This window comes from Suillus subalutaceus (genome assembly GCF_016647625.1).
Source record: "Suillus subalutaceus strain FC151 chromosome Unknown DFJ58scaffold_49, whole genome shotgun sequence".
Classification (NCBI taxonomy): Eukaryota; Fungi; Basidiomycota; class Agaricomycetes; order Boletales; family Suillaceae; genus Suillus; species Suillus subalutaceus.
The window spans coordinates 219,200-245,552 of NW_024540298.1; the positions used below are offsets into that span (position 1 = coordinate 219,200).

General features: G+C 46.5%; 10 protein-coding genes across 10 annotated transcripts; 4 read left to right on the forward strand and 6 right to left on the reverse strand.

Moving 5' to 3' along the window:
- The first annotated feature begins 154 nt into the window (after positions 1-154).
- DFJ58DRAFT_786672 (ubiquitin-related domain-containing protein) lies at positions 155-953 on the forward strand. The gene is made up of 5 exons (XM_041390088.1): positions 155-234; positions 289-306; positions 361-390; positions 451-533; positions 601-953. Exons 1-5 carry the CDS (start codon positions 217-219, stop codon positions 683-685), a joined length of 234 nt encoding a protein of 77 aa, XP_041244223.1. The 5' UTR covers positions 155-216; the 3' UTR covers positions 686-953.
- Positions 954-1,404: 451 nt separating this feature from the next.
- Positions 1,405-3,901, reverse strand: DFJ58DRAFT_745555 (uncharacterized protein). Its single transcript, XM_041387401.1, has 13 exons — positions 3,625-3,901; positions 3,408-3,510; positions 3,321-3,353; positions 3,250-3,269; positions 3,181-3,195; positions 3,089-3,128; positions 2,931-3,032; positions 2,850-2,882; positions 2,627-2,686; positions 2,430-2,570; positions 2,149-2,377; positions 2,047-2,095; positions 1,405-1,988 (listed from the first exon to the last, which is right to left on the reverse strand). Exons 1-13 carry the CDS (start codon positions 3,631-3,633, stop codon positions 1,797-1,799), a joined length of 1,026 nt encoding a protein of 341 aa, XP_041244224.1. The 5' UTR covers positions 3,634-3,901; the 3' UTR covers positions 1,405-1,796.
- Positions 3,902-4,178: 277 nt separating this feature from the next.
- DFJ58DRAFT_841210 (uncharacterized protein) lies at positions 4,179-4,769 on the forward strand (the record flags this gene model as incomplete). Its single annotated transcript, XM_041392682.1, has 4 exons — positions 4,179-4,193; positions 4,240-4,244; positions 4,329-4,503; positions 4,656-4,769. 4 exons carry the CDS (start codon positions 4,179-4,181, stop codon positions 4,767-4,769), a joined length of 309 nt encoding a protein of 102 aa, XP_041244225.1.
- Positions 4,770-5,381: 612 nt separating this feature from the next.
- Positions 5,382-6,692, reverse strand: DFJ58DRAFT_727645 (uncharacterized protein; the record flags this gene model as incomplete). The annotated part of the gene is made up of 10 exons (XM_041385505.1): positions 5,382-5,614; positions 5,667-5,807; positions 5,864-5,980; positions 6,027-6,039; positions 6,088-6,116; positions 6,165-6,178; positions 6,238-6,428; positions 6,483-6,502; positions 6,554-6,586; positions 6,638-6,692. The coding sequence occupies 10 exons, from the start codon at positions 6,690-6,692 to the stop codon at positions 5,382-5,384; spliced, it is 846 nt and encodes a 281-aa protein (XP_041244226.1).
- Positions 6,693-8,560: 1,868 nt separating this feature from the next.
- DFJ58DRAFT_727646 (uncharacterized protein) lies at positions 8,561-9,862 on the reverse strand (the record flags this gene model as incomplete). Its single annotated transcript, XM_041385506.1, has 11 exons — positions 8,561-8,793; positions 8,846-8,986; positions 9,043-9,199; positions 9,258-9,286; positions 9,335-9,348; positions 9,405-9,433; positions 9,490-9,528; positions 9,581-9,595; positions 9,650-9,669; positions 9,721-9,753; positions 9,808-9,862. The coding sequence occupies 11 exons, from the start codon at positions 9,860-9,862 to the stop codon at positions 8,561-8,563; spliced, it is 765 nt and encodes a 254-aa protein (XP_041244227.1).
- A 2,291-nt stretch (positions 9,863-12,153) lies between these two features.
- Positions 12,154-12,885, reverse strand: DFJ58DRAFT_786706 (uncharacterized protein). The gene is made up of 2 exons (XM_041390089.1): positions 12,784-12,885; positions 12,154-12,724 (listed from the first exon to the last, which is right to left on the reverse strand). Exons 1-2 carry the CDS (start codon positions 12,877-12,879, stop codon positions 12,281-12,283), a joined length of 540 nt encoding a protein of 179 aa, XP_041244228.1. The 5' UTR covers positions 12,880-12,885; the 3' UTR covers positions 12,154-12,280.
- A 505-nt stretch (positions 12,886-13,390) lies between these two features.
- DFJ58DRAFT_786712 (uncharacterized protein) lies at positions 13,391-14,217 on the forward strand (the record flags this gene model as incomplete). Its single annotated transcript, XM_041390090.1, has 3 exons — positions 13,391-13,417; positions 13,714-13,796; positions 13,864-14,217. 3 exons carry the CDS (start codon positions 13,391-13,393, stop codon positions 13,946-13,948), a joined length of 195 nt encoding a protein of 64 aa, XP_041244229.1. The 3' UTR covers positions 13,949-14,217.
- Positions 14,218-15,069: 852 nt separating this feature from the next.
- Positions 15,070-17,095, reverse strand: DFJ58DRAFT_360721 (uncharacterized protein). The gene is made up of 14 exons (XM_041380018.1): positions 16,893-17,095; positions 16,774-16,832; positions 16,687-16,719; positions 16,616-16,635; positions 16,545-16,559; positions 16,454-16,492; positions 16,369-16,397; positions 16,299-16,312; positions 16,218-16,250; positions 15,994-16,053; positions 15,797-15,937; positions 15,516-15,744; positions 15,412-15,460; positions 15,070-15,359 (listed from the first exon to the last, which is right to left on the reverse strand). The coding sequence occupies exons 2-14, from the start codon at positions 16,826-16,828 to the stop codon at positions 15,168-15,170; spliced, it is 909 nt and encodes a 302-aa protein (XP_041244230.1). The 5' UTR covers positions 16,829-16,832; positions 16,893-17,095; the 3' UTR covers positions 15,070-15,167.
- Positions 17,096-20,648: 3,553 nt separating this feature from the next.
- Positions 20,649-22,887, forward strand: DFJ58DRAFT_881212 (cytochrome P450; the record flags this gene model as incomplete). The annotated part of the gene is made up of 12 exons (XM_041394552.1): positions 20,649-21,016; positions 21,063-21,387; positions 21,438-21,586; positions 21,642-21,757; positions 21,808-21,930; positions 21,982-22,081; positions 22,140-22,172; positions 22,228-22,309; positions 22,364-22,489; positions 22,545-22,555; positions 22,619-22,751; positions 22,806-22,887. Exons 1-12 carry the CDS (start codon positions 20,815-20,817, stop codon positions 22,885-22,887), a joined length of 1,482 nt encoding a protein of 493 aa, XP_041244231.1. The 5' UTR covers positions 20,649-20,814.
- Positions 22,888-23,958: 1,071 nt separating this feature from the next.
- On the reverse strand, positions 23,959-26,137 carry DFJ58DRAFT_745560 (WD40-repeat-containing domain protein; the record flags this gene model as incomplete). Its single annotated transcript, XM_041387402.1, has 6 exons — positions 25,329-26,137; positions 24,966-25,255; positions 24,890-24,916; positions 24,757-24,837; positions 24,498-24,704; positions 23,959-24,441 (listed from the first exon to the last, which is right to left on the reverse strand). The coding sequence occupies exons 1-6, from the start codon at positions 25,855-25,857 to the stop codon at positions 23,959-23,961; spliced, it is 1,617 nt and encodes a 538-aa protein (XP_041244232.1). The 5' UTR covers positions 25,858-26,137.
- Positions 26,138-26,353: the final 216 nt, after the last annotated feature.

Genomic DNA, 26,353 nt, shown 5'->3' on the forward strand with positions numbered 1-26,353 from the left:
ATCTTTAAGAAACCTGTGCATGAGCATACTTGAGCCGCTTCGTTGTATGTTGTATGTCGATGAACGAGTTATGCAACGGACGCCTACTGTTATGGAAGCATGGTCGAAGAAGGTTCGCGGAGCTTGAACTTCATAATTATGCCTCTCAATGTGGCAAGTACACAGGCTACCATCGAGTAAAGCGGGGGCGTAGATTCACGGCGTGCATCTTTGATCATGCTCATAAAAGTCAAGGTAAGCATCCAAACTCACTCCAAACAGACGTTCTGCTACACTGATGACCGCTAGACGCTCACTGGCAAGGAGGTGCCCAATCCAATTCTCGCGATCCGTTCATGACTAACCGTTATGTATTGACAGATTGAGTTGGACATAGATCTCGAAGACAAGGTATCTAGCCTAAACCGAGCGTACTCATCAGTTCCAAGCTCACGAACCACGGGGATACAGATTACTCGCATCAAAGAGAAGGTTGAAGAGCAATCCGGTGTGCCGCCACAGCAGCAAAGGTTGATCTTCGGTGGGAGACAGATGTGCGTAGTCGCCTTCGTTTCCATCAAATCACGCAAACTGACCGTATCATTCTCGGCTATGACCCAGGCCGGACGACAAGACCGCTAAGGAGTTCAACATCTCCGCAGGATCAGTTCTCCACCTTGTACTTGCTCTACGTGGCGGCTTTTGAGATCGCGGACGGTTATTGCGTGTGTCGAAACCGTGTTATAGCAAGGCAGAAATTCAATCGCAAGCTGTACTTTGTGTTATTAAACATCATTAATATCTTATTTTTCCTTTTTGTGTCGCTTTCATCTTGTATCGCCCATCTTCGGGGATGGGTAACCCGGAATGGTAGATATCTCCTTTCTACTCATGCAGCTAATCATTTTCATGTGGTCCCACGTATCTCTGATTGATCTTCTCCGACGATGTCTGCGTCTAGCTTGGCAACTCCTACCCGAACGCGATGCTCTGATGTTCTTGCAGTAGGTTCATATCTGGTACTAACTCCATTCGTCTAATCGTCAACTCTTCAATTATCTAGTCGAGCGACCTATCCACGGAGAGAACACTAGATATTGACTATTACACCCAACCGGATGGCATTGAAACATATTCGACACCACAATCAGAGAAAATTTGAACGCTACCTATGCTTGGTGGCACCACCCCTGAAGAGTGGAGAAGGACCGATTTGCTCGAAACCATGACGGTAGATTCAGTTGTAGCTCACAAATACGCCATTGATATCATGGGAGTGATAACAATACGAAACACGCGTCTTCGTGTGGTCACATCGATTATAACTATTATCTGGAATGTGATGGAGCACATTTCAAGTATTCTTGATGTTGAATGACACGGAGTGCAGGATGCGGAAGTGCAGGTCGTAGCAGTCAATGCGCAGATGTATCCACGAGAAATCTACATTCACGAATTCCACTAAATCTAGAGACGAATATTGTAAGGCTGCTTAATGAGTTCGACAGGGATTGATCATCGGATCACGAGTGATGAGATATGAACGAGGGGGAGTGAATTCACTAAAGATACGCAAAGTAAGGACAGGGTTTTATATCTAAGTGAGTGGCTATGATAGCAGTATAACGGGAACTCCATAGCCGGTAGAGTAGTAACTCGAACCGGTAGAAGTTAAGTCCATAACCGGTAGCACAAAGGGAATTCCGTAGCCAGCGGAGTGACGTTCCTTACAGTATTCAGTTGAATAGGTATTTGAGGCGGACGCTAGTTAGGGGCAAGTATAGACCTCACTCTACCTCCTTCCTCAATTCGGAACATCATACGCAGGGGTCAATCTCGGGCTGCTCCAATTCCGGTGGCGAACTCAAACAGACACAATCCTCGAACATTGTACTGAGATGTACGCAATTGTCGTTGGCATGCGTATCCCAAATGCTGATGATAAGACGTGGCGCAATGATAAATGGCGTGGTGTCCTTGAACAATATTGCGAGATTCAGCACCACCGTCTGTGCATGCCTGCATTAGAACAGATCTCTCTAGAATCGCAGTCACAGGAGATCATACCGAAAGGTTGGCCCACGATATCGCCAAGTAGATTTGACTTGCCAAATTCCTAGCGTGATTCAATGAATGCTTTCAGAGAACACATCACGAAGGGGAACTTACAGAACAAAGTATATGGCATGATATCGGACGATCATTACCACATAGGTGTTAGGCTTCATTCTAAACTCCTTTCGTTCTTTCAGGTGCTTCCTGAGGACGGCAATGGCGAGAACAACCAGGAAAATATCATAGCATACGACGGGGACGGAAGCATATAGCGCAGGCATGGGCCCGATGTGGTAGAAAGTGGTGCAGTACTTGATAGTTGGAGTTATTATTATTTCTTCCACTATGCAACCGGGCATCAGCTTGCAAAAAACTCAATCAAGATAGAAAGTCACCTGAGACCGCTGAGGGCCGACTCCATAAAAATATATCCACCCCTATATAGAGCACGACGACAGGTGAGAACAACCCCAGCAGAAGATAAAGTATGAGCTTGGATTGGTTGTATAGGACGTAAAGACGCCAGATGAGAATGACTGTAAATGCAAAATCGGTCAGCGCAAAGGTGGAAGAATGTATAGATATGACTTACCTTCTGTCAAGCAAAGATATACAGAAAAACTCCATTTCATGAACAGAAACATATCATAACCTATTTCAATTTCATGATGAGCAAAGCTAGTTTCAGTTGAATACGATATATTCACAACTAAACAAGAGCTCAGTAGTGAATCAGGCCCAACTGTAGAATGAATTTCTGACGTACGGCTGAATCTGGGTCAACCTAGAACTCTCTAACGAAAGAATCGATACACTCACTGCTTCAGGCATGTAAATTAGACCTCCCCCTAGCGCTAGTCAGTTGATGACGGCTCAGTTGGTATCACGTCACGTACAGATGGCGCAAATCCTAGACGTCAGCATCAATATACAACGCACCATCTGAAGGATACAACCACCGCGACGCACGTTGCATGGACAATACCAAAATATCGAACCTGATATATCAACAAAAATGGGAAACTATGAAACACGTTGGCAGGGTGGAGCTCACAGCAAGGTATAGATATGTACATCACTGACCACCGTCTTCCCTGCATAACCAGTCAGTTCCGGATCTTCATATCGTTGGGATTAATCTCTAACCCAAACAAACGTGACCTGCGATAATGTGGTCATGAGTACTCAACGATAATGAAACAACCCCCTCGTTACCTCTTTCTCGAACTGAAGGACTAGATAATGTGACGCTCAGCCGCACTGCAAGGTTCATGAAAGCTACTGACTGTAATCATAGGATATCAGGGTAATGATTGCAACTGGAAAACGACGAAGTTCAGCACGATGATTCGTTTCCAATAAGGCTGACGAACCTGATATGATGTCATTCCAGTCAAGAGCGTAAAGAGATTCTTCTAGTCCCGACATGAAATTATGCAGATCAAATGGCGGATTCAAAGAGTGAGAGGTGGGCTGCTGATCATAACTGTACCATACTTATTGAGCACATTGGAGTCTCGTTAACTTGTAGTAAGGGTCAGTGTGAACTTGTCGTTATCCTAATGAGAATTGTACGACATCGTACCTAACCTGTGGCATCGCACTTCTCCATTTGACTCGTCATGCGTCACGAATCACTGTCTCCGAATATTGATGATCACACGGCTGACAACTTGAAGGGTCACCCTGCGCCAAGTACTGGTGATTGGTAGTAAGCAAGGGAAGCAAGGTAAGTAAGTTGAAGGTACGAGTCATTTAAAGGTGTTAGGGAAGAAATGAATGACCTAGCTGAGGCCCAGGGCTGGCGCTGAGTGCAATGCATTACCATCTCTATTAGATTTTGAAGGCATTAGTAAGCGGAAGAAGCAAGGGACGAGGTATTTTCCCTGACGGTATCAGTCATGTATCACCTTCCCTATTGGGATTAAGCAACGTTGTCAAATGTCTGCTAGTTAGCTTAACGTAATCCATTAAAAGTACAGTATGGTGATGGGTCTTCATTTAGTGTTTTCCAGCCGTATCAGGGTAGCCTACACTACCTAACAAGGGTCTCGGACAGGCAGTTACACCAGTGCCCCACATCCATTGGATCCTCACGAGCCTGAAAAAACAGCAGAGGTCATTACTTAGTTGATGGGGGCAAAATGTTCACAGAGATGGTGCGTTGAACATAACCAGATCACAGGCTCATAATCACCCCTGCAGACCTTGTAGGTGGTGGTGCACATCAATTCGCAGAGACTATTATGAAAAGTATACTACATGCTAACTTCGTTCGTGCTGCTCACCAACAGGATACTCGAAACAGGACGCCTCATATTCTTGTGGAAGCATCAACAGGAGATTTTTCGGGCAATGTTTCTCGTGGCCAAGTCTGGCCTAGACATTTATGCATACAATGGTGAGACTGTGGAGGAGTTGACTCCCTTTGTGTGCGACTGCCGTGCAACTTTCCGGCAGAGTTTGAAGGTGCGTTAACACATGAAGAAGGAAGGTGTCTGTATCACCAAGATAAGTATCCTGCGTTGTGTTGGCGAGACAGGAGAGCAGGTCATGGACGCTTTACGAGGTGAGCTGAAGAGCATTCGCGTCAAGATTATAATTCCTGAATCATCGTTCAGGACTTCACAAGATTAATGTCGAACCTCGATGTTGTGACCTTTGGGCAATATATGAGGCCTACGAAGCGAAACATGAAGGTTGAGCGATATGTGGAATCTTCCGAGTTTGACTGATGGAAAAAAAAAATAGCTGACGACATGAGTAGCAGGGACTACTTACTGGATGAGTTCAGGACAGTCCTATCCCTGACTCCCTTACCTGGAGTTCTTAGTCGAACGTGCAGGTCGTAGTAGTCAATGCGCGGATGTATCTACGAGAAATCTACATTCACGAATTCTGCTGAGTTTAGATATAAGCATTAATTAGTTGGATATATATATGAGGCGGACGCCAGTTAAGTACAAGTATAGACCTCACTCTACCTCCTCCCTCAATTTGGAACATCATACGCAGGAGTCAATCCCGGGCTGCTCCAATTCCCGTGGCGAAGTCAAACAGACACAATCCTCGAACGTTGTACTGACATATACGCAGTTGTTTTTGGCATGGGTATCCCAAATGCTGATGATAAGACGTGGCGCGATAATCAATGGCGCAGTATCCTTGAACAATAGTACGAGATACCGCACCACCGTCTGTGCATGCCTGCATTAGAGCAGATCTCTAGAATCACAGGAGATCATACCGAAAGGTTAGCCCACAATATCGCCATGAATATATGACTTGTCAAATTCCTAGCGTGATTCGATGAATGTTTTCAGAGAACACAACAAACGAAAGGGGACTCACAGGACAAAATATATGACATGATGTCGGACGATCATTACTACGTAGGTATTGGGCTTCATCTCAAGTTCCTTTCGTTCTTTCAGGTGCTTCCTGAGGACGGCAATGGCGAGGACAACCAAGAAAATATCATAGCATATAACGGGGATGGAAGCATATAACGCAGGCATGACCCCGATGTGGTAAAAAGTCGTGCAGTACTTGATATTTGGAGTTATTATTATTTCTTGCACTATGCAATCAGGTATCAGCTTGCAAAGAACTCGGTCGAGATAGAAGGTTACCTGATATCGCTGAGGGTCGACTCCATAACCATATATTCATCCATATATAGAGCGCAACGATAGGTAAGAACAACCCCAGCAGAAGATAAAGTATGAACTTGGATTGGTTGTATAGGACGTAAAGACGCCAGATGAGAATGACTGCAAATGCAAAATCAGTAAGCGCAAAGGTGGGAGAATGTATAGATACGACTTACCTTCCGCCAAGCAAAGATATACAGAAAAACTCCATTTCATGAACAGAAACATACCATAACCTATTTCAATTTCATGATGAGCAAAGCTAGTTTCAGTTGAATACGATATACTCACAACTAAACAAGAGGTCAGCAGCAGATCAGGTCTAGCTGTAAAACGAACTTCTGACGTACGGCTGAATCTGGGTCAACCTAGAACTCTCTAAAGAAAGAATCGAACTCACTGCTTCAGGGATATAAATTAGACCTCCCCCTAGCGCTAGTCAGTTAATGACAACTTAGTTTGTATCACGTCACGTACAGATGGCGCAAATCCTAGATGTGCGTGTCAACATACAATGTACTATCTGAAGGATACAATCACCGTGACGTACATTACATGGACAATACCAAAATATCGAACCTGACATATCAACAAAAATGGGAAACTATGAAGCACTTTGGCAGGGTGGAGCTCACAGCAAGGTATAGATATGACATCACTGACCACCGTCTTTCCTGCATAACCAGTCAGTTCCGGATCTTCATGTCGTTGGGGTGGAGCTCTAACCCAAACAAACGTGACCTGCGACAATATGATCATGAGTACTTAACGATAATGAAACGGCCCCCTCGTTACCTCTTTCTCGAACTGAAGCACTAGATAATATGACGTTCAGCCGCACTGCAAGGTTCATGAAAGCTACTGACTGTACTCATAGGATATTAGAGTAATGATCGCCACTGGAAAATGAAGTTCAGTACGATGGTTCGTTTCCAACTTGGCTGACGAACCTGATACGATGTTATTCCAGTGAAGAGCATAGAGAGATTTTTCCAGTCCCGACATGAAACTGTGCAGATCAAATGGCGAGTTCAAAGAGTGATGGATGGGTTGCTGATCAACGTACAAATACTTATAGGACAGCCTCGGAATCTCGTTAACTTGTACTATAATACTAAGGGTTGTGTTGATGGTGTCCTAATGAAAATTGTACGACATCGCCCCGAGCTTGTGGCGGCGCACTTTTCCATTTAACGTCATCGAAAGTCGTAAGTTACATATTGATGATCACACGGCTGACAACTCGAAGGGGTCACCGGCATCGGTGGCTGTTACCCCTTCTAGATGATCCTGCCTATTCGACCCCCTTAAGTATTAGGTCGCATTGGCAATTTGGCAGTGCTCGAAAACAACAACTGATCCATATCACTAACCCTTGACAAGCAAGTACACGATCTATGGTCGAATCTCGAAATAAGCGAAGGTTTCGCAGGACCCTGACATGTTGACGTCCGTACGGCAAAGTGATCTCAATAGTGACGAGGAAGACAGCTGCAATCGGCGGAGTACCTATCTACATTTATGAGAAATAAGCAAACTGGGGTCTGTACAGTGTAGAGATCCCGACTTCTTTGGGGGATTCTTGGATCGGGGCCGGTTAGCGCTTTCGTCCATTATCTTGGCTCTTCGTCATGATACCCCACGCACCCAATATTATATTTGTTCTAACTTTCCAGCGCCAGCGATGCACATGCCACTTCAATTTCGACGATGATCAGTTGCTAATAAGTATGTGTCGCATCTCATTCTGAATCGATGCTCACATAAATTGTATCAAGCGGGCTATACATGTTTCTGTCGTTCTGATAATGCTGGATCATCGTTCAGAACTTCGCAACATTAATGTCGAATCTCGATGTTTTGACCTTTGGGCAATATATGAGGGCCACGAAGCAAGACTTGAAGGTTGACCGATGGAAACAAATAGCTGACGACATGGGTTTCTCCTATGTGGCCAACGGTCCTCTTGTCCGCAGTAGCTACGAGGTCAGTCATTCAGTATTTCTCGTTTCGGACGATTCTTCTTACACTTGGTTGCTAGGCTGGCGAATATTTTATACAGAATATGTTGAAAGGAAATGCCACATAGAAGAGGGTGGAGAACATTGTTACACAAGAAGCGTCTACAAATACCCAGACGACATGATCCTGTCCACGATATTGTCTTGCTACTCTTCATCTAATCCACGAGCGGATCCCATCTGCCGTCATTTCCTGAATGATGTGATCCGACCATTGTCAGTATACCCTTACCAGCATCTAAGGATGTTTGGACTGCGAGCTATAAGGATGATATTCAAGTGACAGGAACTACTTACTAGATGAGCTCAGGATAGTCCTATCCTTGACTCCCTTACCTGGAATTCCTAGTCGAACGTGCAGGTCGTAGTAGTAAAACAGATGTATCTACGAGAAATCTACATTCACGAATTCCACTCAGAGCATTTAGTTGAATACTAGGTATCTGAGGCGGACGCTAGTTAGGGGCAAGTATAGACCTCATTCTACCTCCTTCCTCAATTTGGAACATCATACGCAGGTGTCAATCTCGGGTTGCTCCAATGCCGGTGGTGAAGTCCAACAGACACATTCCTCGAACGTTGTACTGACATGTACACAGTTGTCGTTGGCATGCGTATCCCAAATGCTGATGATAAGGCGTGGCGCGATAATCAATGGCGCGGTATCCTTGTACAATATTACGAGATACCGGACCACCGTCTGTACATGCCTGTTTTAGAGCAGATCTGTCTAGAATCACAGGAGATCATACCGAAATGTTTGCCCATAATGTCACCATCATGATTTGACTTGCCAAGTTCCTAGCGTGATTTAATGAATGCTTTCAGAGAACACAACAAACGAAGGGGAACTCACAAAACAAAGTATATCACATGATATCGGACGATGATTACCACGTAGGTGTTGGGCTTCATTTCAAGTTCCTTTCGTTCTTTCAGGTGTCTCACGAGGACGCCAATGGCGAGAACGACCAAGAAAATATCGTAGCATATGATGGGGATGTAAGCATATATCGCAGGCATAGGCCCGATGTGGAAGGAAGCCGTGCAGTACTTCACACTTTCAGTTATTATTATTTCTTGCACTGTGCAGCCACGCATCAGCTTGCAAAGAATTCAATAAAAATAAAAATTCACCTGACATCGCTGAGGGCCGACTCCATAAAAATACATCCACCCCTATATAGAGCACGACGACAGGTAGGAACAACCCCAGCAGAACATAAAGCATGAGCCTGGATTGATTGTATAGAACATAAAGACGCCAGATGAGAATGACTGCAGGTGCAAAATCGGTAAGCGCAAAGGTGTGAGAATGTATGAATATGACTTACTTTCCGCCAAGCAAAAATATCCAGAAATACCCCACTGCATGAACAGAAGCGTACCATGACCTATTTCAATCTCATGGTGAGCAAAGCCAGTTTCAGTTGAATACGATATATTTACAACTAAACAAGCGGTCAGCAGCAGATCAGGCGGAACAAACTTCTGACGTACGGCTGAATCTGGGTCAATCTAGGGCTCTCTAAAGAATCGATACACTCACTGCTTCAGGCTGATAAAGTAGACCTCCCCCTAGCACTAGTCAGTTAATGACGGCTCAGTTGGTATCACGTCACATACAGACGCCGGAAATCCTAGTCAGCGTCAACATACAATGTACTAACTGAAGGATACAACAACCGCGACGTACATTGCAAGGACAATACCAAAATATCGAACCTGACATAGTAACAAAGATGGAAAACAATGAAGCACTTTGGCAGGGTGGAACTTACAACGAGGTATAGATATGCCATCACCGACATCTGTCTTTCCTGCATAACTAGTCAGTTCTGGATCTTCGTATCGTTGGGGTTAAGCTCTAACCCAAACAAACGTGACCTGCAATGATATGATCATGAGTACTCGACGATAATGAAACAACCTCCTCATTACCTCTTTCTCGAACTGAAGCACTAGATAATATTACGTTCAGCCGCACTGCAAGGTTCATGAAAGCTACCGACTATAGTCATAGATCATCAGGGTAATGATTACAACTGGAAAACAACGAAGTTCAGCACGATGATTCATTTCCAGCAAGGCTGACGAACTTCCTATATAGTCACTCCAGTCAAGAGCATACATAGACTCTTCTAGTCCCGACATCTGTGCAGGTAAAATGGTGAATTTAAAGAGTGAGGAATGGGTCGCTGATCACCAACCTATGATATTTATAGGGCAGCATCGGAATCTCGTTAACTTGTAAGGGTTGTGAGCTTGTGATCTCCTAATGAAAATTGTACGACATCGTGCCGAGCTTGCAACACCGCACTTTCCCAGTTGTTATCACGAATCTACCAACGGAAAGGTCATATTGATGATCACATGACTGAATGGTCGCCCTGCGTCACTGCGACTCACCGGTCACCGGTGGCTGTTACAGGGCGACCCTTCAAGTTGTCAGCCGTGTGATCATCAATATGCTTACGACCTTTCTGACCCCGACATGGCCGGAAAACCTCGAATGAGATCCCATCACCATCCATATAAGCTTGCCAAGCAGGTGCATGGCCTAAGGTCAAACCTCGAAATAAGCGAAGGGTTCGCAGGACCTTAACATGTTGATGTCCGTACGGCAAAGCGATCTCTTGCATAGACATAGTTACGATGCCTTCGAGAAAGACAATCGCGATCGGCGAAGTACCCTATCTTACATTTATGAGAATATGAGCAACTTGACTATTTGCGGGACAGAAACGACGGCCTGGCCCTCGAGGTGGGAGTGGAAACCAGGGCGACGAGAGCGGCAGAAAAACCAAGAAAGAAGGGACATGTTTAGGGCTGTGCTTAGTACCAGGATTGTCACATGTGGCACTGTAGGGACCTGTCACAATTATCATATCCAGCTGTACTAAGTTAACCATGTCCCGCAGAGGGTTCCTTAACAGCATCTGAACAACCGAGCCAAGGTACGGACCTGTAGAGTGCTAGTGACAAGCAACTCTGGGTCTGTTTGAAACGCAGCGCCACCACCTACTGGGGTCTTTGTGCGAGATACATGGACCACGGTAGGGGGTGACGCTGCGACTCCGATTTCAGACCCTACCAAAGGAATATTGATGTTTTCTGGGAGAACCTCGACTAGAAGCTTGGAAGAGCAATCCTGCTCGAAACGCAGCGACGCCACCTGAAAAGATCTCTGAAACGGACGCAAAAAGAGTATCACAGGTGACGATGTTGCGACTCCAATGAAGGCACGATATCAGGTGCTGCCCAAAGGAGCACTGTGGATAGCAGCAGGTATTGGGGGTACTGTGTATGTCTGCAACAAGTCCCAAGTGGACTAACAACAGTGTTTTTCGGGGGTGCCTTTCTCATGCGCAGGGATGGGTGAAAGAAATGGCGCAGACCTGTCAAGGGTACGTGGTCGGTGCGCGTATTGTGCCATATAATCAAGATAAGGCACAAACCTAGAGAATGAAGAGCAATTTGGCGATCTGCTCAACACAGCGACACCAACCACAAAGATCTGCAGAAAGGACTCCATAGAGAAAGATGCAGGTAATATGTTGCGACTCCGATGAACGCCCGATATCACCAGGTGCAGCAAAAAGAAGTTACCATTCAGGTTGTGCCCAATATCGGGGGGAGGGCGTGGGTCTGCAATGAGTCAAAAGTGATGCTTATTTGGCAGTGGTGGTGTATTTCGCCTGCATCGGGAGGTGAAAGACATGGCGTAAAACTATCAAGATCAAGGTTACGTGGTCAGTGTGTCATCCAACCAAGGTAAGGTACGAACCTACAGTGAAAAGTATATCCATGATCTGCTCGAAACGCAGTAGCATCAACTGCAATGATCTCTGATGACGCTGCGATTCTGATGGACACCTAATATCAGGTGTTGTCCAGGGATATTGGGCGCGCTGCATAGGAGAGATCAAATATTTGAAGTGAGAGTTTGAAACTCTCGCTTTAACATTTGACTTTTGTCCAGCACTGGGAGGTGGTAAAAAAAACTTGACAGAACCGAAAAGGATAAAAACTCATCAAAAAAAAATTTGGCACCAATAACGAATCAGATCAGCTGGTGTCATATATCGGCAAAGGCGACATGGCCTTCAAAAGCTCTGTGATGCCCTGAGACGAGCACGGTCGAGTTGGCGTTGGGTGGAAGAGCGGATCAAACGAAGGACTTGGAAGTTCGAGATTTTGAGAAATATACCTAGCTATAGATCTAAAGCTCTCTATAACTACAAGTATGCAGTGAGAAAGGTGGCAGCGAAAAATGGAAAAAAAACCTCGAGGACACATGTGGGTCCGGCGTGATGTTAAGTGCCCGGCCACTGTTTTGGTAAGCCTGGGCGTGGGGTGAATCAACTGCCAGTTTTGCTAAACTTCTGAACTTCTGAGCGCAAGTCAACGTCGAAGGTAATTCCTAGTTCTTGACATGTGATAGCTCTAGTACCTGGTGTCGACAACATGCTCTACTTGGTTACGAGCTACTTTCGTCGATGAACAAAGCGATAACAAGAATTACAAAAGAACCAGATGCAAAGATAAGATAGATGTCCAGAAGCTGCAGTGTTACTGCATGCGGGAGAGATGTACAGCAGATAAAAAGAACGAGACGGGTCTGCAATGGAAGGGGGCGTGGCTGTCTGCTGGCTGCACCTGACACGGTAGTATGAACATCAAGAGCAGTAGGTGACACGGACATGAGGGGGCAGCAAGTTGAGTCTGAGATGATGCCGTCTGATCCTGGGGTTGACCTTGCTGGTACTGTGTTTGCGAGGATGTGACACGGGTCTGTGCTTGGCCTTGCGATTGCTGCTGTGTTGGGTGCGTATTGCCACCGACATGTTGAGGGGATATGCAGCAGAGAAAAAGCACGAGAAGAGCCAACAATCGTACAAGTTGTGAACGCACAGATATTTCACCTAGCGTAGCAGTATCAGTACCTGGAACAGGCGGTATCGTGGACGATCCCTGGCCCTGCGACTGGGCTTGCTGTTGTGTTTTCTGTGCCGGCTGAACAATAGACGGAAACGATTAACGGCGATGCGAAACGCACGCAAAGAAATACATACCTTTGTGTCTTTGTACTGTAGGAACTTCGACAATACGAGGACCACGATGAGAGAATATAGACCGCCTTGGGCGTCGCTGGAGTTCAATTGCTCCATCGGTATCGGAGTGAGATTGGCGGAAGAGCGAAGACAAGCGTTCTGGAAGGAATGTGCGAGTACTGCGAGGGTATTCTGCAGGAGAACGAGGATGGGAACCGCGTGCTGCAGAGGACTGAAACTACAAAGATAAGAACAAGAACTGACCAAAAATGCAGACGACTCACCTGGGCACCATTTTGTACGACGTCAAAAAAGCCTTGTGGCACCCGACGAGCTCGAATAGGTGGACGTTGCGTAGCATTACTCTAGAGTGACAGCCTTGAAGTGATTGAAAAGAAGGAACACGTCACGTACGTTCATCAACGGTTTTCGAGTTGGGACCTGGGAGTGGGATTATATTAGTGAGGTTTTTACCGAAGAACCATGAGACTTACAGTAGGAATGCGCAGGAGGAAAGGCCAACTTTTTTGAGGATGGCGTAAACGTCCCATGTGTACGCGTTTTTGTCGCGGCAACCAGTGACTAGCACCTTTGCATCAGGGGAAAGAGTGAATTGCAAAACATCTTCATGTTGGAGGTGTGGTCCAACTGGAAGGTTGGTATTGAGATTCCATAGACGCGCTGTTCCATCATTGACAAGGTGTTTGTGACCTCTCCAAGGATGGCGATCTACTGCCAAGGGAAAGCATTCAAACTCACTCCCAACAGATGTTCCGCTACACTAACATTGACCGATAGACTCTCACTGGCAAGGAGGTGCCCAATCCAATTATCGCGATCTGTTCATGACTAGCCGTCATGTCCGGACAGATTGAGATCTCGAAGACAAGGTATCTAGCCTATAACCGAGCGTACTCATCACTGTCGAGCTCACGAATCACGGGGACACAGATTACTCGCATCAAAGAGAAGGTTGAGGAGCAGTCCGGTGTGCCACCACGACAGCAGAGATTGATCTTCAGTTGGAGACAGATGTGCGTGGTCGCCCTCGCTTCCATCAAATCACGAAAACTGACCGTATCATTCTCGGCTATGACCCAGGCTGGACGACAAGACCGCTAAGGAGTTCAACATCTCCGCAGGATCAGTTCTCCTTCATGTTCTTGCTCTACGTGGCGGCTTTTGAGATCGCGGACGGTTGTTGTGTGTGTCGAAATCGTGTTATAGCAAGGCAGAAAACTCAATCGCAAGCTGTACTTTGTGTTATCAGACATCATCAATATCTGATTTTCACTTCTTATATTACTCTCATCTTGTATCGCCCATCTTCGGGGATGGGTAACCCAGAATGGTAGATATCTCCTTTCTACTCATGCAGCTAATCATTTTCAGGTGGTCTCACGTACTTCTGATGGATCTTCTCCGACGATGTCTGTGTCTAGCTTGGCAGCTCCTACCTCAACGCGATGCTCCAGTCTTCTTGCGGCAGGTTCATATCTGGTACTCCATTCGTCTAATCGTCAACTCTTCAATTATCTAGTCAAGTGACCTATCCATGGAGAGAATACTAGATATTGACTATCACACCCAACCGGATGACATTGAAATATCCGACACCACAATCAGAGAAAGGTTGAACGTTAATTGTACTCGGTGATACCACCCCTGAAGCGTGGAGAAGGACTGATTCGCTCGAAGCCGTGACGGTAGATTCAGTTGTGACTCACAAGTGCGCCATTGATATCATAGGAGAGAATACGACACGAAACATGCGTTTTTGTGTGGTCACGTCGACTCTAATTATCAACTGGAATGTGATGGAACACGTTTCAAGTATTCTTGATGTTGAATGACACGGAGTATAGGAGGCGAAAGAGAAAGTCGATTTGTTACTTGTCTGCTTCCTATCATTGACTAGAGGGGCATTGCAGGGGATAGGTTTGGCGTCGGCTGCTTGTTTGATCCCCTTGCCCTGATCTGTTTGCCAGTAACAACTGCGGGGCAGGCTAAGTGAGCGTTCTCCCCGTTATACTTACGACTATGATTGTTTATTTATCTACCGCAGACGGACCATGGTGCTCCATATGTTCCACAAAATACCCTTCTGTTGTCTGTCATCTGCACGATGTAAGTTGCCCACATCCGATTTAGCTATGAGGATGATATTCAAGTGACAGGAACGTCTTACTGGATGAGCTAAGAACAGTCCCCTCCCTGACTCCTTACCTGGAATTCCAAGTCAAACGTGCAGGTCATAGCAGTCAATGCGCGGATGTATCTATGATGAATTTACATTCATGAATTACACTGAGTCTAGAGACAAGCATTTAGTTGAATAGGTATTTGAGGCGGACGCTAGTCAGGGGCAAGTATGGACCTCACTCTACCTCCTTCAATTTGAAAGATCACACGCAGGTGTCAATCTCGGGCTGCTCCAATGCCGGTGGCGAAGTCCAACAGACGCATTCCTCAAACGTTGTACTGACATGGATGCAGTTGTCGTTGGCATGCGTATCCCAGATGCTGATGATAAGGCGTGGCGCAATGATCAATGGCGCGGTATCCTTGAACAATATTACGAGATACCGCTCCGCTGTCTGTGCATGCATGCATTAGAGCATATCTCTCTAGAATCACAGGAGATCATACCGGAATGTTGGCCCACAATGTCACTATGCTGATTTGACTTGCCAGATTCCTAGCGTGATTTAATGAATACCTTCAGGGAACACAACAAACGAAGAGGAACTCACAGGATAAAGTATATGACATGATATCGGACGATCATTACTACGTAGGTGTTGGGCTTCATTTCAAGTTCCTTTCGTTCTTTCAGATGCTTCACGAGGACGACAATGGCGAGAACAACCAAAAAAATATCGTAGCATATGATGGGGATGGAAGCATATATCGCAGGCATAGGCCCAATGTGGAAGGAAGCCGCGCAGTACTTCAAGTTTGGAGTTACTACTATTTCCTGCACTATGCAACCAGGCATCAGCTTGCAAAGAATTCAATCAAAATAGAAAGTCACCTGAGACCGCTGACGGTCGACTCCACAAAAATATATCCATCCCTATATATAGCGCGACGACAGGTAGGAACAACCCAAGTAGCACATAAAGTATGCGCCTGGATTGGTTGTATAGAGCATAAAGACGCCAGATGAGAATGACTGCAGATGCAAAATCGGTAAGCGCAAAGGTGCGAGAATGTATAGATATGACTTGCCTTCCGCCAAGCAAAAATATCCAGACAGACCCCACTGCATGAACACAAGTATACCGTAACCTATTTCAATTCCATGATGTCAGTGAGTAAAGCTAGTTTCAGTTGAATTCGACATATTCACAACTAAACAAGAGGTCAGCAGCGGATCACGCCGAACTGTAAATGAACGTCTGACGTACGGCTGAATCTGGGTCAATCTAGAATTCTCTGAAGAATCGATACACTCACTGCTTCAGGCATATAAATTAGACCTCCCCCTAGCGCTAGTCAGTTGATGACGCCTCAGTTGGTATCACGTCACGTACAAATGCCGAAAATCCTAGTCAGCGTCAACATGCAATGTACTAACTGAAGGATACAACCATCGCGACGTACATTGCAAGGACAATACCAAAATATCGAACCTGACATAGCAACAAAGATGGAAAACCATGAAGCACTTTGGCAGGGTGGAACTCACAACAAGGTATAGATATGCCATCACCGACATCTGTCTTTCCTGCATAACTAGTCAGTTCTGGATCTTCATGTCGTTGGGGTGGAGCTCTAACCCAAACAAACGTGACCTGCAATGATATGATCATGAGTACTTAACGATAATGATGAAATGACCCCTCGTTACCTCTTTCTCGAGCTGAAGCACTAAATAATATTACGTTCAGCTGCACTGCAAGGTTCATGAAAGCTACCGACTATAGTCATAGATTATCAGGGTAATGATTACAACTGGAAAACAACGAAGTTCAGCACGATGATTCAGTTCCAACAAGACTGACGAACCTCCTATACAGTCACTCCAGTCAAGAGCATAGAGAGATTCTTCTAGTTCCGACATGAAACTGTGCAGATAAAAAGGCAAATTCAAAGAGTGAGGGATGTGTTTCTAATCACCAACTTACAATACTTATAGGACAACATCGGAATCTCGTTAATAAGGGTCGTGAACTTGTGGTGTCCCACTGGCAATGAAAATTGTACGACATCGTGCCAAGCTTGTGGCACTGCACTTTGCCATTTGATATCACGAATCAGTTATTCGCTACCAACGGAAAGGTCGCAACTGTATTGATGATCACACGACTGACAAATTGAAGCTTGAAGCTTGAATTCGAAGGGTCACCTTGCGGCTGTTACACTAGGGTGGGCCTTCAAGCTGTCAGTCGTGTGATCATCAATATATATACTTACAACCTTTCCGACCCCGACATGGCTAGAAAACACCAAATGAAGTCCCATCACCACCCATATAATGGTGACAAGCAAGTGCGTAATCTACAGTGTTGCACATGACATTGCAGTACGAGTTTTTGAAAAATTCGGCCTCGCTGCTCTTGTCGGGACTTTTGCCTCCATATTAGGCAAAGATACTTTCCGCGCGCTTGACTGCATGTACCATGTGGATGCAAAAGGCAGCGAGGCCCAGATTTTCAAAAACTCGCACTGCAGTTTCATATGCAACGTCGAACGCCGAAATAAGCGAAGGGTTCGCATGGGACCTTGACATATTGACGTCCGTACGGCAAAGCGATCTCTTGCATAGACATAGTTACGATGCCTTCGAGAAAGACAATCGCGATCGGTGAAGTACCCTATCTTACATTTATGAGAATATGGGCAACTTGACTATTTGCAGGACAGAAACGACGGCCTGGCCCTCGATGTGGTAGTGGAAAGTATGACGACGAGAGTGGCAGAAAAACAGAGAGTAGGGACGTTCTTAGGGCTGTGCTTAGTACCAGACCGTCTCATGTGGACCTGTCACAATTATCATATCCAGGTACTGAGTTAACCATGTGTTCCTTAACGGTGTCCGAACGGCCAAGCCAGGGTACGGATCTGTAGAGTACCAGTAGCGAGCAACTCTGCGATCTGTTTGAAACGCAGCGCCACCAGCTGGGGTCTTTGTGAGAGATACACAAACCACAATAGGCGATGACGCTGCGACTCGGATTTCAGACCCTGCCGAAAGGAACATTGATGTTTTCTGGGAGAACCTCGACAAGGCATGCAACCAGGCCAAGGCACGAACCTAGAAGCTTGGAAGAGTAACCCTGCGATCTGCTCGAAACGCAGCGACGCCACCTGCGAGGATCTCTTGAACGGACATCTCAAGATGATTACCGCAGGTAATGATGCTGCGACTCCGATGAAGGCACGATATCAGGTGCTGCCCAAAGGAGCACTGTGGGTAGCAGCAGGTATTGGGGGTACTGCGCGTGTCTGCAACGAGTCCAAAGTGGACCGATGTCAGTTTTTTTTTTGGGGGTGCCTTTCTCATGCGCAGGGAAGGGCGAAAGAGATGGCGCAGACCTGTCAAGGGTACGTGGTCAGTACGTGTACTGTGCCATACAACCAAGACAAGGCACGAACCTAGAGAATGAAGAGCAATTTGGCAATCTGCTCAACGCAGCAACACCGACGGCAAAGAACTCTAGAAAGGACTCTATAGAGAAAAATGCAGGTGACATGTTGCGACTTCCGATGAACGCCCGATATCAGGTGCAGCAAACAGGAGTTACCATTCAAGTTGTACCCAATATCGGGGGACCGCGTGTGTCTGCAATGAGTCCCAAGTGACGCTTTTTTGGCAGTGGTGGTGTATTTCTCCTGCACCGGGAGGGAAAGACGAGGCGTAAAACCATCAAGGTTACGTGGTCAGTGTGTGATCCAACCAAGGCAAGGTACGAACCCACAGTGAAAAGTATATACATGATCTGCGCGAAACGCAGCGACACCAACTTCAGTGATCTCTTCAACTAGTATGTGCTATCACTGCAGGTGATGACGCTGCGACTCTGATGAACACCTAATATCAGGCGCTGGCCTAAGGAAGGAGCATAAACAGCAGCAGATATTGGGGGCGCCGCATAAGAGAGATTAAATATTTGAAGTCGGACCCAGAGTTTCAAACACTCACTTCGAAGAACATTTGACTTTTGTCCTGCACTGAGAGGTGGTAAAAAGGTACTCGACAGAACTGAACAGGATAAAAACTCACCAATAACGAACCAGATCAGCTGGTGTCATATATGTGGAAAGGCGACGTGGGTGGAAGAGCGGAACAAGCGAAGGACTTGAAAGTTCAAGATGTTATTGTTTGAGAAATGTATCTAGCTATACTATAGCTAGGTACATACTCTTAGAGAACCTTGAATCTGTAGCCACTACAAATCAAAGGCACTCTAAGAGAATGCAGTGAGAAGGTGGCAACAAAAACCGGATAAAAAACTTCGAGGACACATACTATTTAAGTAACGGGTCCGGCATAATGTTAAGTTGCCCGAGCGTGAGGTGAATCAACTGCCAGTTCTGAACTTCTGAACTTCTGAGCGCAACGTCGAAGGTAATTCCTAGTTCTTGACAGCTCTGGAATGATGTTGAGTCTTGACAACATGCTCTACTTGGTTACGAGCTACTTACTTCGTCGATGAACAAAGCGATAACAATAATTACAAAAGAATCAGATGCAAAGGTGAGATGGGTGTCCAGAAGCCGCAGTGTTAACGCCCATCTGCACGCGGGAGAGATGCACAACAGAGAAAAAGAACGAAACGGGTCCGCAATGGAAGGGACGTGGCTGCCCGCTAGCTGCACCTGGCGCAGTAGTATGAGCATTGAGAGCAGTAGGTGTCGCAGACGCGGAGGGAGCGACAGGCGGAGTCTGGGGTTAACCTTGCGATCGACCTTGCTGGTGTTGTATTTGCGACGATGGCAACAGTAATGCACTGATGATGGTGAGAGAAGGAAAGTTCATTAAAAGTCTGAATTTCAGGTAAGTTGAATTGTCGAAGTTGGATCTTTGCTCGTTCAACTTGTCCTAGAACACATAAATTAGCTTCGAGTGGAGAAATTGGGCACCGGCTAATATTGGTTGGCAACTTGCAACACTGAGTGAAGTTATTTTCATGGAAAAATAATCACGTGATCGAATCACGTAATCACATATGTTTTGACATTTGAAGTTTGAACACGACCTTGCGGGAATGTACAAGCTCATGTATCAACAATACAAGTTACCTGAGATTTCTCCCGAGTATAAATGCAGTCATGTTCGGTAGGAGCACAATTATGTACATGTGCGTCTATCGTTCTCGCACTCATCAATTTACTGATGAAGGTGGGTGAACAATTGTCCGCTCCGTCGTCCACCATGTCGCTCTAACCGTATCTATCAGTGGCATGTTGGCACGTATGCCTGCATTGCTTGGTAAGCATCCGCGAGGATTGTCTGATGCCGTCTGCACCGAAACCTCGTCTGACCATCACCCTGGTAGCTCCCCCTAGCTCGCTTCAAGTGAAGAATCATGACATTCTGAATGCAGACACGAGTCTGCCCGATGACCGACAATATGAATTTTGATGGTGTCGAGGGCTGGAACCCGGAGAACTGGTGCAATGCGACTTTGATAGCTGCAATCAATGGATACAGGCTTGTCTTGTTTCAACATGCTTCTATCACCGCGGCTGATTTCGTTTTGGATAGTTTCATCTTGAATGTGTTAGTTTGCTTGATGCCCCTGAGGCAGATTGGTTCTGCGGTGACATGTGCAGCAGTGGCACCAGCTCGCAGAAGAAGACAAAATGACTTTTTCAAATCTAAAAGTCAGATATGCTCAGGGAGGGCCTGTGAGGGTCGTAAGGGCATAAGGTACACTTTTTCCCGAGCGGGTACCTCTTGGCAACGCACAGCGAACCCCTAGTTTCCGACATAACTCCTGTGACGTGTCCTTCCAATGTATTAAATACAAGATGTCCCCTTATCTGAGCAATTCGCTCTACATTCCCGTTCTTGAGTTGCTCATCCTCTACTAGTAGTAGAGCATGTTGTCAATCGCCAACGTTGCTTGGCTGAACTTACTATGCCTTACAGGTGTCGGAGTCTATCTGGTAAAGCGGGTGGTCATCAGGAAGAATCCTGCACCGTATCCACCTGGTCCCCGGGGATGGCCTCTCATTGGCAATGTTTTAGATATGCCTCGCATCAAGCCCTGGCTCACATTTACTGAGTGGGGTCAGAAGTATGGTGAGTGCCTCTCTTTTTCATGCATTTTCATAAGTCTTATCTGTAGGTGATATCACGCATATCGAGGTTCTGGGTCGGCACATAATTGTGCTAAACTCTACCAAGACTGCATTGGAAATGATGGACAGTAAAAGCCTTTTGTATTCTGACCGTCCTATTCTTCCTATGGCGGGCGAACTTGTTGGCTGGAAGGACTCTTTGCCTTTCCTTCCTTATGGTGACCTTTTTCGCCAGCACCGCAGGAACTTCCATCGGGTCATCGGCAGTCGCGCCGCAGTGGACGTATACAACGTGGTCGAGGAAGTTGAGACTCACCGATTCCTGAAGCGCGTGCTTGCGGAACCCGACCAGCTGCAAGAGCATATCCGACAGTGTGTATTATTTGTCCTCGCAATGACATGATCTTGAATGTTTACCATAGCACTGCTGGCGCTGTCATTCTGCGCATCTCTCATGGTTACGAAGTGAAAGAGAACAATGATCCCTTCATTGACCTTGCAGACCGCGTTGTAACCAGTGCCTCGCAGACTACAGCTCCCGGTGCTTTCATGGTTGATATTCTACCGTTCTGTAAGCTATATTATTCCGCCGTTTGCATTTGCTTTCGATGACATTGCTATTTCAGTGGCAAAAGTCCCTACGTGGTTCCCCGGTGCTGGCTTCAAACGCCTAGCACGTGAATGGCATGAGATCCTCGAAGAAATGGTGTCTGCACCCCACAAGTTCGTCAAAGATCAGATGGTGACTTGTTTGCAGTTTTGCAATCATGTGTTGAAGTTTAAATTTAACAGGCTGATGGCACCGCCCCCATGTCTTTCACCTCGAATCTCCTAGAAGGCTGTGATTTGTCTGCGGAAGAGGAACACACTGTGAAATGGTCTGCTGTTTCCCTGTACGGTGGTGGTTCCGACACGGTTAGTCCTTCCCTACAACATCTTCTGAGAGTGCCAAACCTATTTCCTCAGACTGTTTCTGCAATCTACTCGTTTTTTCTAGCTATGACACTTTTCCCTGATGTAAAGAAGAAAGCTCAGGCTGAAATAGATGCTGTTGTCGGTCCTGACCGTCTTCCTACCTTTGCCGACCGCGACTTCCCTTCCCTATACTGATGCGCTTGTCAAAGAAGTCCACCGCTGGAACGTTGTCATTCCTACAGGTATTTGGATCTCGTTTATGACACTTCTATTTGACGACGAGTCTCCCACTGACAGGATTCCCCCACTGTGTGGCTAAAGACGATATCCATGACGGGTACTATATTCCGAAAGGCTCCTTGATAATACCTAACGCTTGGTTAGTACTCCCCTTCGAATGATGAACAGAGTGTAATGTTCATCATTGTGGTAGGTTCATGCTCAACGATCCACGGACATATGTGGACCCCTCACAATTCAATCCTGAACGCTTCCTGGCTAAGGATGGAAAGGATCCCGAGATGGAGCCTCGAATGGCCTGCTTCGGCTTTGGTAGACGGTAAGCATAAAGTCAGTTCTGAATCTGATCGGAATGCTGATTTTCTGTTCCGCAGTATTTGCCCAGGTGTGTCCAACTCGCACCAGTTAACTAACAGTATTCTGACATTTGCTTGCTTTTTGTGTACAGGTCTCCACCTTGCTGACGCCTCCATTTGGATATCCATCATGATGTCATTAGCCGTGTTTGATATTTCAAAGGTTGTCGAGAATGGTGTTGAGATCACCCCCGAGGTTGAAGCCTTACCACTGGGTACGATCAGGTACGTCGCATATCTTGTTACGTCCAGCACTGGTCTGGATTAACACACTGCAAGCCACCCCAAACCTTTCAAGTGTTCAATCACGCCTCGCTCTGCAACTGCCCTTGGGCTCATTCAACAAGATGCTAACTATTAAGTTCACGATGGTGAGATACACGGGGATAAGACACTTTGCGTGCGTCATAATTTGTACAAGAGTTGTGCAATATGATTGTTGGAGTTGAGTGCATAGGGAATCATTTGCTTCCGCGGAACTCTTGTAGACATCAACGAGACTATGTACTCATAATATTAACCTCGACATTCCACATCAGCTTGTCCTGTATCCGCCCGATCTTTGCATATTCACGGGGGCTGCTGGTCCTGAGGCCAAGTTTCGGTGGATATCTGGTTAGTCTCTTTTCAGAACCAATCAGCTACATCGATTCCCCTCTGGCAGACTCGAGGGGCTATGTGCCGAGAACAACCACTTACCCGCTGCAAGACTACATCCGCGTATTATCGCGGTCAAGTTAGTCGATATTGGAAGCCCAGAACGATAACACAAGGTGAATTTGTTGCGTCAACGTACCATTTTACCCCAGTCGTACATTAGCTTCGCAGCAGTTGCCCGAGAGAGCGGGTCTCAACTGACGGTGTATACACGACAGTGTCACATCGCTCTTGATCTTTCGAACTCTGGCAATAAAATCTTGATGTTTTTGGACCTCAGCACTTGGCGTCACAACCATTCAGATGTACGTCCAAGTCGAATTCCAAGGTAAGTAAGATTGAACAAAAAGGCTGAGCGAGAATAGTTGTTGCTGAAACCCTCGCATGTCTGCGAGGTTGTGCGGGCTGGTGAGAGGAGGGAGAAAGTCGTAGATGAGCGTGTACTTGAGAATGGTTGAGGCTATGGAAAGGTGATCTCAGTGTCGTCTCCATACAATTTTAATATAAACTGTTCACGCGTCCGTTGGCGTTCCAAATGATGGAGAGCGAGAAACGAAGAATGCTGCATCAAATGAAATATTTTGGGCCATCCAGACACCCGGACGGGACATGCTTCTAGCGACGGCATGAGATCAAAATTGATAGCATCGAAACCAACCCGACATTGAGGAAGTGATGAAATAACATACACACATTTGCAGCGTGAACAAAGCGATTACAATAATTATTAAAGGACCAGATGCAAAGATGAGATAGGTATCCAGAAACTGCAGTGTTAATGCCCGTCTGTATGCGGGAGAGATGCACAACAGAGAAAAAGAACGAAACGGGTCCGCAACGGAAGGGGACGTGGCTGCCCACTGTGTGCAGCTGGCGCAGTAGTATGAGCGTTAAGAGCAGTAGGTGTCGCAGACGTGGAGGGGGCAGCAGGCTGCGTCTGCGATGATGACGCCTGAGCCTGCGATTGACCTTGCGATTGACCTTGCTGGTTCTGTGTTTGCGACGATGTGGCATGGGTCTGTGCTTGGCCTTGTGGTTGCTGTTGTGTTGGGTGTGAATTGCCACCGGTGTGTTGAGGGGATGCGCAGCAGAGAAAGAGCACGAGATGAGCCAACAATCGTACAAGTCGTGAACGCGCAGGTCTTGCATCTGGCGTAACAGTATTAGTACCTGGAACAGGCGGTGCCGTGGGCGATCCCTGGCCGTGCGATTGGGTTTGCTGCTGTGTGTTCTGTGCCGGCCGAGCAACATACAAAGCCTGGAAGGAAATGATTAAATCACGGCGACGCAAAACGCATGCGAATAAATATATACCTTTCTGTCTTGTACTGTAGGAACTTCGACAATAGGAGGACCGCGAGAGAAGATGGACCCCCTGGGGCGTTGCTGGAGTGCAATTGCTCCATCGGCATCGGAGGGAGAGTGGCGGAACAATGACGACCAGCGTTCGAGAAGGAATGCCCGAGTACTGCGAGGGTATTGTGCAGGAGAACGACTATGAGTACCGCGTACTGCAGAGGACTGAAAGTACAGGCGTAAGAATAAGAACTGGTCAAATAGGCAGACGACGCACCTGAGCACCATTTTGCACGCCGTCGAAAAAGTTTTGTGGTAGTCGACGGGCTTGAATAGGTGGATGTTGCGTAGCATTGCTCTAAAGTGACAACCTTGAAATGGTTGAAAGGATCAAAGAATACGTTACGTACGTTCATCAACGATTTTCGAGTTGGGACCTGGGAGTGGGATATTAGGATAGTTTTACTGAAGGACGATAAGATTTACGTTAGGAATAGACGGGAGGAGATCTTCAAGGCCGGATGTTTTGAGGATGGCGTGAACGTCCCATTTGTACGCGTTGCCGTTTTTACAAGCAGTGACTAGCACCTTTCCATCAGTGGAAAGGGCTGCGCAGTGCAAAAAATCTTCATGCTTGAGGGGTGGTCCGACTGGGAGGTTGGTGTCGAGATTCCATAGACGCGCTGTTTTATCCCATGATACACTTGCAAGGAAACGGTTGTTCTGAGACAAGGAGATGACGTCGACAGAGCCGATGCCATGACCTTCAAGCATGGCTGCCAAGTGGCAGTGTCAAATATCCTAATAAGGTCATATGAACCGGAAAAAAGCTTCTTCCCTTCTGCAAACTGGATGATCTGTCTTTGCATCCCAGATTTTTACTGCACACTTCCCCATCTCCGCCTGTCGCCAGTTTTGATGAGTCAGGCGAGTATATTACCGCCCACACCCATTTGTGCCCGGTTTTGATTGTCAGGATAGTTTTGCCGCTGTCGACATCCCAGGATCCACTCGCTACTCGCTCACCATCTGCACTCCAGCACAATGTAAACACAACATTGGTGTGTCCTGTCCATTTTGAAATGACCTTCCTCGTCTCAATATCCCACAACCTCACACTGTAATCGCTGCTTCCGCTTGTAATTGTCTTTCCATTTGGAGACAACGCCATGAACCGCACTCCATTATTCCCGTCCTGCCATTCCTCGCCTATCTGTGCACCGCTCTTTAGGTCCCATAATCGGAGCGAGCCATCCGATGAACCTGTGATGATGCGTCGTCCGTCAGGCAAGTGCACAACACCGTGTACCTGTCCGGTATGACCTCGCATTGTCTGGCGTGGCATGATCGCTGGCGTCTCACTTGCGGAGGAAGACATGGTCCGCGCTAGGAGGTTCAACGTTCAACTACAACAGATCGTGTATACGAGAGAAGTCTGCCGGGATCTCGGAATTAGACCAGGTTATTCGGTAACGGCAATGATTTCTGCTGAGTCCAGGGGTCTATATCCTTTCAATTTGATGCTTGTCAGAATCACACAAGCCATGGGTCACGATGCAGTGTGCTTACAGGATTCAATTGATGAGACGGATAACGTATGCAGGTGCTGCGAAATTCGAGAATACGCCAGAGATCTTTGTGGGTATCTGAAGTCGCTGGTAAGCGAGTCATCAGCTTTAACTGCCTGCAGTATCACTCACGGGAAGCACCTTGCAGATGAGCCCAGTGCTCAATTACCAGAGATCAATGGGTGTCTGGTTGGGAGTTCAGGAAGTTGGGCAGTCGTTCGTTTATGCCGTTTGTAAAGCTATGTTCTATGCGTTATCCTCGTGTTCGCTTTACAGCAATGGACTTGCTGTGTAAATGAAGCGCTC